Raw genomic sequence first — 11,295 nt, 5'->3', positions numbered from 1 at the left:
TTATACTCTGTTTACAGCATTGCTTGTTTCCAACAACTAATTTTCACTAGTATGCTGTTTCTAAATACAGAACGTATCAGCGTCATGGCAAGTGGATGCTAATACTGTTTAACTGGCTCCAGTTATTTGTTTAATCCTTTCTCAAAGTCATTTAAACTAGTGGTCCATGACCTCATCCAGTAGCAATGAATTCTAGAAGTTAATTCTAAGTCTGAAGTCTAATACCTGAGCAAGGCTTTTGTACTTTTTGTAGAAACCCATATGACTACTCACGTGACCTATACAAAGCTGATCTGGTTACTGAGGTGCCAACACTTTTTGCAAATTGCTACTATGGTGGGAATTTGTCTTCTGTAGTCTTCTAAAGGTGATCATACCTTGTGGAAATCAACTTTTACCTGAAAAGTATGGACGCTTTGTGTGATCAGGCTCGTTTATGACACATTGCTGTATGTAATTAAAACACTGTATATGAATGTAAATCTGACACAAATTTCTCTTTGTTGTAGATTGAATGAAAAAGGAGACAATGAATAAGGAGTTCACTGAGATGACCTAGAGAAGGAGGGAAGACAATGGTGCAGAAAAAGAAGAGCTGTCCTCGGTTATTAGATTATCTTGTGATTATTGGAGCCAGGTAACTTAGCAAGAACCCAGATGTGATCTGCCTGGGATAAATCTGTTTGAGTATGTTTTTTAGATTTGAGTGGCCAGTTAGAAGGTTTGAGAGAACGAAATGGTCTCTAAATGGCAATCAAAAGACAGACCAGCCCGTATCTAGACATCACTCGGAGACATCTGAAACAAGATTTTGACCAACCAAAAACTCATTGGGTGGCCTTGCAAATGATGCTGTCTTAGGTCTCAGTTGCTCTTCTCCTCCTCTCTCATGGCCCAATACATGATATGGAACTCTTTCCCATATTGAAGTGGAGGCATCCAATTTAAAGCCACATCCTTAAATGCCTTAAGTGAAGAAAGCAGTCTCTCACTATCTTTGCTTCCTGATGCCAACTTTCTCCCTTTTAGTTGCCTCTCCCATATGTACAAGCAGTTATCACCTTGCTTCACACATTTCTTTTTGGATTAGTATGATGTCATTAGGTTCATAGACCATTGTTTGAGTTTGGTAAATCCATAGATTATTCATAGAATCATAGAGTTGGAAGGGGCCATACAGACCATCTTGTCCAACCCCCTGCTCCGTGCAGGATCAGCCTAAAGCATATCCGACAAATCATCATCCAGGCATGTTTTGAAGACTGCCAATGAAGGGGTCCTGGTCAGCATTTCATTCCTCATCTTCCTTTCTGCCTCGTAGTCCAGTTACAGCAAAGGTGGATTTTGTGCTGTACAAAAGTATTACTAATGAGTTTTTGTACTAAAGCCATTTTACATTTGCTTTCCTTGTAGGCAACCAAGCAGTGATAGTGTGGCACAGACACCTGAACTACTACGACGTTACCCTCTAGAAGATCACACTGATTTTCCTCTTCCTCCCGATGTAGTGTTCTTTTGCCAGCCGGAGGGATGCTTGAGTGTGCGGCAGAAGCGAATGAGCCTGCGAGATGATACTTCATTTGTTTTCACGCTCACAGACAAAGACACAGGTGTCATTCGCTATGGGATATGTGTCAACTTCTACCGCTCCTTCCAGAAGCGTGTGTCCAAGGAGAAGGCAGAAAGCAGTGGAGGACACCGTATCCGAGATGGGCAGAAAGCCCCCAAATCTGGAGATACCTCCATTGCCCAAGAAGAGATGGCTAATGAGAGTTCAGAGAGTGGTGGTTCTCTGCAGCCACCAAGCACAGAGACCACCCCAGATGTGAATCGGTCACCTCGGAGTAAACATCCAGCAAAAGGCACTCACCGTTCTCGTAACAGCACCCTGACCTCGCTTTGCATACTTAGTCACTATCCCTTTTTCTCTACCTTCCGTGAATGTCTGTATACTTTGAAGAGGCTGGTAGACTGTTGCAGTGAAAGACTCTTGGGAAAGAAGTTGGGCATCCCTCGAGGAGTGCAGAGGTACTTGAGGGAATGGAGTGCTTTCTTCAAATTTCACATTTAGAAGTGTTGTTTCACCCTCTGGGGTGTGAGGTCTGTCTTTTAAAGGAGATTGTTTCCTTGTAATGAAGGGTAGGCACAGAATTTCCCTGCTTGTTTATTAGACATGATGCAAAAGTGTAGGTTGAGAAGTGTTCACATAATTTAGGCATGGTGTAGTCAATGCAGGTGCAGAAACGCCTGCACCATGCTGTCCCTGTATCCAGGAATACAGTGCTTCCAGTAGTGTGCCAGAGTGTGTGCCAGTGTAGGACAAGCCTCCAGTGTGGTCCTGCTTTTTAAAGCTGAACTTGGAAATTCTGTGTTTTCTCTGCTGAGAAGAAGATCATCAGTGGCCTTTTTTATACTTTAAAGTGGACCTGGTCTGCAGCTAATGGTACATAAGCTTGCATCTCAATCTATAATGTTTAATCTGGTGGCTTTGTATTAGTCAATTTGTAGTTCTGAAGTTAACATTGCATCTTATTTGGATTACTTTGTTCTAGCTTGGCAGGCTGTGATGGCTTCTTCCAGGAGTCGTTTTGTAGAAAAATAGGTGGTGGAGCTCATCCAGGGATTGTTATGCAGCTGCACATACTATTCAATGGACAAGGAGGTAGAACTCTCAGAAGAAGGAGGTGGAACTCTCAGAAAGATTCAGGAGCTGTGCTCCTGTGAGCTCCCATTGAATCTGAGGCCTGGCCTCTTCTAACATTTTAAGCACAGACATATAATGAAAGAAAAATTGTAGTTTGTATTGAGAAATGTGGAGATGTATGTAGGGGAAAAGGCCACAGACCTCAGCTGGCCAGAGCACTCCCAAGTGGGCATTGTAGCAAGCTGCAGTTTCCTTCAATCTATTAAATCTTCAGTCTCTGCTCTGTCTGTGAAGCAGGAAGGAAGAGGGGGGGGGGGTGAGAATAAATCAGGCAAACCTTGCAAATGTTGCTAACCAATGAGCACATCTCTGTAGAGAAATGGTTTGATAGTTACAATACTATTCTTTAAATATCCTTGAAGATTATCCACCTGAAATTAATTTTGTTGTGCAACAGTATAGCATGCCTGGGCATTGGTTCCATGAAGTCTCATAGGATGTATTGTCTCTTGAATTCTCAGAACCTGATTTGTTTGAGTAATTTGATTTCTTCTAGTGACATAAAAGTACAAAGATATTTTCACAAGACTGCCAAGACCAGAAAGAATCACTGAAAGGATGTGGAGGGTGAAGTCTTATTATCATGAGACCTCAGACAAACATTCCCTTTGTTCACCCTTTTACATCAAACCAAACATCATATGATAATTCACATGATTTGCTGTTAACTTAAAAATGAATCATATTCTTTATCACCTCATATGTGGCAAAAATAATGTATAAACTATGTGTGTGTGGATTTCTACTGCTGTCTGAAATGTTATTCAAACACGTGTACTGTATTTTTCACTGGTATGTTCAAGTGAATATTTTTTAAAAATATATATCTTCTGCAAGTAACTTATAGAAGACATTTTATAAAAGGCATTGCCAGGAGAAAAGGAGAGAAAAAATATGGTTAAAACAGTTTTTTAACCTGCATCTTATGAAAGGTTAAAAGCTAACAAGAACACACAGTTTTTAGGGTATAGTGCAATAAAACAAACAAACAAAATTCTCTTACTTTGTGTTTGTTGACCTGTACTTCTAAGTGCTATCCAAATGCTTGTTGTTTTCCTTTCTTGCCCAAAAGTTATTTTTTTTCTGTTCATGGGCAATGCCTTAAGTTTGATCTATGCATTTTAAGAATTGTGCTAAATTCTGCTGCAAGAGAATTTTGTTCCTGTTATTTTAGCAGATGATATTAAATCCCTGCTATCCCACCCTTCTCCTGATCTGAGTAGTAAAACCAGAACAATCCATCAGGCATCATTTTGTGTGTATGCACTGTAGTCTGATCTCAGCATATTGAATTAATCTTGTTGCTTTTGTACAGGGATACCATGTGGCGGATTTTTACAGGCTCTCTTCTAGTGGAGGAAAAATCCAGTGCATTGCTACATGATTTGCGTGAAATTGAAGCCTGGATTTATAGACTGCTTCGCTCTCCTGTGCCTGTTGCTGGTCAGAAGCGTGTGGATGTGGAAGTCTTGCCACATGAATTGCAGCCTGCCTTGACCTTTGCCCTCCCTGACCCATCCCGCTTCTCTCTGGTGGATTTCCCGTTGCATCTGCCCTTGGAGCTACTAGGGGTGGATGCTTGTTTGCAGGTGCTGTCCTGTATTCTTTTGGAACACAAGGTGAGAAGGGAACTGGATCCGTTTACAGACATTTCTGCAGCAGACTCTTGTCCATTCCAAACGTTTCAGCAGAAGCTTAACAAAGATGATTGTGAGAGGACTTAAAGCATGTCAGCTGCAATTCTTAAGTAATAAGGGTCCTGAAGCTTCTATGAGAAAATTTATATCTGTTTGAAACAGTATTAGGGAATGTTCTAATATCATTGGAATGTAGGTCATATGAAGTCAGAGCATGGTAATTAACAAAAATAAATAAATAAAAAATACTGCATGTTATTGGTTAGGGGCTTCCACTATACTAATATGTTTTGCTTGGTTGCAGGTGGTGCTACAGTCTCGGGACTATAATGCACTCTCCATGTCTGTGATGGCATTTGTGTCTATGATCTACCCACTGGAGTACATGTTCCCTGTGATTCCACTTCTTCCCACATGCATGGCTTCTGCAGAGCAGGTATGCCAGTATGTCAAAAAAGTGTATTACTTTGATTCTTTGTTTGGGTTCTTTCCTTCATTACCTGATTATCAAAACTGTTTTCTCTGAGCTTGTTATACATTAGTCATGAACAACTGGATTCTTCAGTACCTTAAAATGGGATTCTTCCTGTTTATAAGCAACCAGTATCTTTTGATCTGTTTATGAAAATACTCAGTACTCTTAGATTTTTGTCAGCTGTTTCCACTGATTTGATTTATTCAGTTTTAATTCTGATCCCAGAACATGATGACTTCTTTATATATAATATTTATATAAATGCATATAAAATATATATTTTGTAAAGAATTTAAGTATCTTACTCTACATGTCTTTGATGATGCTTCAGCATCTTTGTTCCCAGATCATCCATTAAGCTCCAAATATTGTGATTTCTAATGACAACTAGATTATGCTGTCCAAGTATCAGTCTCTCTTCAGTAGTCTAATTTCAGTGATTATATTTTCGAGCAAAGTTCTATAAGGATTCCAATTCTGTCAGTTAATATTTTCTACCCACTACAGCTACTTCTGGCCCCAACACCTTATATAATTGGAGTCCCAGCCAGCTTCTTCCTTTACAAACTAGACTTTAAAATGCCTGATGATGTATGGCTTGTTGATCTGGATACCAATAAGGTAGGTTGCTCTTATTTAGAAGGCTGTGCTAAGCTGTAAATTAAAAAATGAGTGTGTATGTGTATAACTTGTTTTCTAAATTTACAATTTAGCAACTTAGAAATTTACAAGTAGTTTTTGAATTTGCAACAGCCTATGAGTATATAAATAAACAAATATTTACAATCATCATGTCCCAATGAGAGTAGAGAAAGAGAAAAATGTATATAACCTCTGCTTAACACATAGTAAGATCTTTTGTTGTGCATTACTCAATGAGCTTGATTCCGGGAATTAACAAATGGATGACATTGTTAGAGAAGAATCATAATAGAACCAAAATAGAAGAAAATAACAAAAATGTTTCTTAGATTGTAAGAAAACATTAACAAAATAGACAAAAATATTCAAAAATTTATACATTTTGTATAATCTTGCTTTATTAACCTTTGCTTTATTAATTTTTTTGCTTTATTAAACCTTTGCTTTATTAAAATTCTGACTTGTTTGACAAAATGAAAAATGTTAAATGACTGGTTCTTAGCAAGAACCTTCCTTCCTTCTCCTCCCCAACTCTCCCGGTCCTGTACTCTGAGTTTATGATTGTTCTATTATTATTATTATTAGCTTATTTATATTCCACCCATTCCCCCATGGGGGCTCAACTTATAACAGTAACAAGATAAATCCCCATTATTAAACTCTAACAAGGTTACAAAAGATTATGAAAAAGCCCCATCCTTCTGTAGAATGACTGGCCTTTGAGAGAGGATAGTGATAAGCAGGCTAATACAAGGAGGCTTCATCTCCCTCCCATTACTTTCTGATGGAGTAATGTTTTTTCCCAAAAATACTTAGAATTAAATATGAGTTAATTAGGTCACATTTTAATAAATTGGTGACACACTAGAAAACAAAGGCTGCAATCCTAAGAATACTTTCCTGGGAGTAAGGCCCTTTGAATTAAATGGGTCTGAGTAAACCTGACTGTTGCTAAAATCACCTTCTTCTAAATTCAGTTTAGTATCTATCTAATAATCTGTATGCAATGGGAAAGAAAATTAGATGGAGTAAGTCGCTTGTACCTTCTCCTGTAATTCTAGCTTGCTTTCATGAAATGAGAGTTGTTGTTTTTTTTAAAAAAATTCAATTTCAGGTGATTGCACCTACAAATGCAGAATCATTGCCAATTTTACCAGAGCCAGAAGCTTCAGAATTGAAAAAACACTTGAAGCAGGTGAGTGAGTATTCTGGTAATGGGAGGAGTTTTAAAACTAATTTGTTAGTTAATAGAAGACACAGGTATGATTGTATGATCTTCTCAATGATCTAAGAAGCATGGTTAACTTATTTCAGACTACTGACAATAACAGGTTGTTCTATCCTGCCACTGTCTCCAGTATGAAGACCCTCTTATTGCATGATTTTGAATTCTGTCACTCTTAAGTGATTACATAGACTTGAAGAGTTAAGTAAGGCATCCAAAGGGTTGTCTTAATCCCTCAGCCTCCCATAGAGTCTAGCCCTGCATGAATAAGAATTTTCCCTAAAGGCCACTTTGGAACAGTCTTTGATGAATCACAAGAAACCATCGTTGAAGATAGACAGGAAACCCTGGTGTGAACATGCAGATATGTTTTGATGCAAATGCTGAACTCCTGATATTTTGGAAATATTTAATTTCCTTTGATGGAATGTATCCATACTACTATTTCCTTCTTTAATCACATCTCCTCCTGTTGATTTTATTTATTTAAAACATTCATATGCATGTTTTATGATATAACATGTCTCCAAGTTTACAAAAGAAGATTATGACAAATAAACATAAGATTTGGTGACCAAAGAAAGTACTGGGAAGATGAAGATGTGAAATGTCCTCTCCTTAGTTCTGAGATGTTTCTCCTAATCAACATGTTAGAAGTTCTTGTTTCCAAAGTGTCATGTTACTGTCCATAAGCACAAAGGCTTCATTCTTTCTATGCCATTTTTAAAATTGTTCATTTATTTTCCTTCAGCTTGGTTTGTGAAAGTGCTGCTTCAAATTAATCTTATTTATATTATATATATAATTCCCTAATGGTGGTGGCCAAATGGATCTCTTCTATTGGCATGGGGGGCATTCCATGCACTCCATAAACCATTGGCCCATCATGGCTCAGTCAGTGTCTCTGGCCTCCCATTGACTGACTGCCCTGCCCTTCCTATTGCAGGCCCAGGAATGTTGAACAAACCACCAAAACATTCTTACCTCAGGGACAGACACATCTCCAATGCTTCTCTGTGTCCTCTCAGAAAGGGCTGCTGCTCTACTGCAGCCTCACAAGAGATGTTGCGGCCGCTGCCAGCAACAGACCTCTACCGCCCCATCAACAGCCTGCACAGGTGGCTTCCCAGCACACACGGCTGCCAAAATAGCCAGGGAGCCACTGTAATGCATCTAGATGGCAAGGCCTGGCCCTGCTTGGGAGCATTTCCTCAGAGGCCATGGTGGGCTACCTCCTTCCTGTCACTCCCTCCCTCCCTTCTCCCCTCAGCCTCACCTCAGGACAGACAAGGATTAGGCCACTGGGGAAGCTGCTAGCCAGAAGTTGTTGCTAGGCAGTAAAAGGAGAGTCCGCAGTTAAATATAATGCCACAGAATCTACCCTACAAAGCAGTTATTTTCTCCCAGGATGGGAAGAAAGATCTGTTGTTTGGAGTTCAGTTGTGATCCCAGGAGATCTTCAGGCTCCACCTGAAGGTTGGCTACCCTACGCCTGGCAGCACCCTCTGGGTGACTTGATGCCACCTTACTGACATGACTTAACTAGGCATGGCTGCTGTTGAGCAGCAGCCCCCTGATGACAGCCAGTGTGACTTAGCAGTTGCCAACTCTAGGTTGGGAAATTCCTGGAGATTTGAGGAGTGGAACCTGGAGACAGTGAGTTTGAGGAGGGGTGGGACCTCAGACAGGTACAATGCCATACACTCCACCCTCCAAACCAGCCATTGCCTCCTGGGGAACCACTGCTGCCAATCTCCAGGTGAGGGCTGGAGATCACTCAGAATTACAACTGCTCTCCAGATGGCAGAGATCAGCACCCCTTGAGGGGGGTGGAGTGAATGCCTTCACTTAGGTGGGTGGGAAGAAAGCAAGGGTGTGAGTGCGCTCACCCAGAGCCTCTTTCTAAAGCCTGTTGTAATCTTCTTTACAACAGGCCTTACTCCTAGTAATAAATAAAACCGATTAAATAAATTGATAGTTCATTGACATTTTTAGATACTTTTTTCATTGTTCTTGGGGAAGGTATGTATGTTAGGGATGGGCGTGACCTGCATTTTTGTGGTTTGTTTCGTGGTTTGTGGCTGAACCATGAACCTATACAAACTAGAAGGTTGATTTGCAAACCAAATCGGTTTGTATGGGTTCATGACCTCCACCTTCTGTTCCCCACCAATTTCTGCAGGGAGTAGAAAGCAGAAGTTTAAATATGTCCAATCCATTTAAACCAAACAGCTGAGCAGTGGAGCACCACTGAACTGTTTGATTTAAATGGCTCAAAGCTGAACCCAAGAAACCCCCTTTAAACAGCTGAGCTGCCCAGGGCTCAGCAATTTTCTTCATGTGGCTTAGTTGTTTAAAGGAGATTTCTTGGGCAGTAAGTCCCAGGCCTGATTGTCCAAGAAAGCCCCTTTAAACAGCTGAGAGGCACGGAGCAGTTTGCTCCGTGCCTCTCAGCTGTTTAAAGGGGCTTTCGTGGGCAGTGACCCCCAGGGGCTAGCTGACACTTTAAACAGCTGAGCAGCATGGAGCTATTTAAACTTTAAAGGGACTGCACCAGAAAGCCTGAAGCAGCTGAGTGGTAGGGAACGCCAGCTGCTCAGCTGTTTTTGTGGCTTTCTCCTGGAGCAGAAGGCAGGGATTTTCGTTTTAACAATTTATTGATAATGTATGGTTACAATGTTTAATTATATCCTTACTATCTCTAACCCATATGATATTTTCTATTCCCCCTCCCTCCGTTACTAGACTTCCCCCGAAGTTATATATTTAAATTCAATTGTAAAGGTACCCCTAACCAATCAAAGTTCATTATCTTTTTCTTCTCATTCATGTTAAAAAATTGTCCAATGTTTTTTTACATTCTACTCTTGCTCTATATATCTTTTAAATTTCTTCCACTCCTTTTTAAATACATCCAAATCACAGTCTCTTAAAGTTCTTGTTAATTTATCCATCTCACTCCACGATAAAACTTTCACAATCCAGTCCCATTTCTCTGGTATTTTTTCTTGCTTCCACAACTGCACATACAATGTCCTAGCAGCTGAGAGCAAATACCAAATTAAAGTCCTGTCTTCTTTTGGAAATGTTTCTATTTGTAATCCTAGCAGAAAAGTCTCTGCAACTTTCTTAAAGTCATAGCCCAAAATTTTAGAGATTTCTTGTTGTATCATCCGCCAAAACTTTTTCGCTTTTTCACAAGTCCACCACATATGAAAAAAAGAACCCTCATGATGTTTACATTTCCAACAACTATCCGACATCTTTTTACTCATCTTTGCCAATTTCTTCGGAGTCATATACCACCTATACATCATTTTAAAACAGTTCTCCTTAATATTCTGACATGTTGATATCTTCATCGAGTTCTTCCAAAGGTACTCCCAAGTGTCCATTTGAATTTCTCTATTCACATTGATTGCCCATTTTACCATTTGAGATTTTACTACTTCCTCTTCTGTAGACCATTTCAATAATAATTTATATACTTTCGATATTAATTTTTCATTGTCTCCAAGCAGAACCCTTTCCAGTTCTGTTTGCTCACGTCTAATTCCATCACTTAATATCTTTTTCCATAAGACTTTTTATTTGTTGCATTTGAAACCAGTCATATTTATTACTTAGCTCTTCTGCAGACTTTAATTCAACTTTCTCACCTTGAATCTTTAGCAATTGATTATATGACATCGCTCTTTCTTCCTCAGTTTCAGCTGTTCAGAAGGCAGGGATTTAAAGGGACTCAGAGTCCCTCAAATTTTGCGGAATTTCACAAAAATTTGGAGACATTGAATCGTAAATAGCCTTTTGCCTAGTCAGCTGTGAGAATTAACAATTCTTTGAAGGTTTGTTTGGTTTTTTAAGAAAGCTGGTAGGTTTTTTCTTTTCTTTCAGGCAGCTCTTGGGTCATAGCCATATAGTATAGCTATGTGTGGACAGGCAAGCTTAAAACAGTTTTGTGGGGTAATAACTTCTGAGTAATTTACAGTGCTCACCTTCTACACATTTAAAATAGAAATGAAGTCCCCTGGACATTTATGAGCATGCTTAGTGAATACAGAACATCAATGGGCATTATGTATTATACTTGGAGTTACTGCATTTATTGCAGTTTGTAGTTTGATATGGGATGTTCATATGGCCCTTTTGTGAGGTTCTTTAGCAGTGAAATTACTGTCAGTTGCTGGTTTGTTAGTTTGGGTTTAGTTTTGTTTTTTGCATAGTAAGCAGCTTTGAGTGCACACTCCAAATGGTGTTGGATTGTAGTTTACTATTTTATTTCTCAACCCATTTAAAATGGTTTCAGATGTGATAAGTCATGTTCTTCATATGAAACATGTCAGAGCACTGACAATATTGGTTACCATACAAAATTCTAATGGGCTCTTCACTGTGCATCCAGAGCTTTAGACTTTAATGTGTTATTGGAAATATCTGCCAACAAGTGGCTTGTCTACTTTTTAGAAGTTGAAAAGTGGCTGGGAACAGATGTGTGGGGGTGCAGCAGTCTGGTCTCCATCAGGTCAAAATTGTCATCTGAATTAACCTTTATTCCTAATATCTGTGCAAAGTTCTTTCTCTTTACAATCCTCATGGAGTTTTTGGATTTTCA

The 11,295-nt window shown here is 39.4% G+C and overlaps 1 protein-coding gene across 43 annotated transcripts in view; it reads left to right on the top strand.

Annotated features, from left to right (window-relative positions):
• The first annotated feature begins 509 nt into the window (after positions 1-509).
• The window catches only part of MADD (MAP kinase activating death domain), a 137,271-nt gene continuing 126,485 nt past the window's right edge, over positions 510-11,295 (top strand). For all 43 annotated transcript variants that reach the window (XM_060261677.1, XM_060261675.1, XM_060261669.1 and 40 more), the window contains exons 1-6: positions 510-637; positions 1,414-2,028; positions 4,020-4,323; positions 4,646-4,777; positions 5,324-5,437; positions 6,573-6,653. In XM_060261677.1, coding sequence (XP_060117660.1) covers positions 576-637; positions 1,414-2,028; positions 4,020-4,323; positions 4,646-4,777; positions 5,324-5,437; positions 6,573-6,653 — 1,308 coding nt within the window. In that variant the 5' untranslated portion in view covers positions 510-575. The remainder of the gene's footprint in view (positions 638-1,413; positions 2,029-4,019; positions 4,324-4,645; positions 4,778-5,323; positions 5,438-6,572; positions 6,654-11,295) is intronic.

This window comes from Heteronotia binoei, chromosome 21, assembly GCF_032191835.1.
Source record: "Heteronotia binoei isolate CCM8104 ecotype False Entrance Well chromosome 21, APGP_CSIRO_Hbin_v1, whole genome shotgun sequence".
In the NCBI taxonomy this organism is placed as follows: Eukaryota; Metazoa; Chordata; class Lepidosauria; order Squamata; family Gekkonidae; genus Heteronotia; species Heteronotia binoei.
The sequence above is the reverse complement of the archived record's forward strand: the minus strand, read 5'-3'. Positions and strand labels throughout refer to the sequence as shown.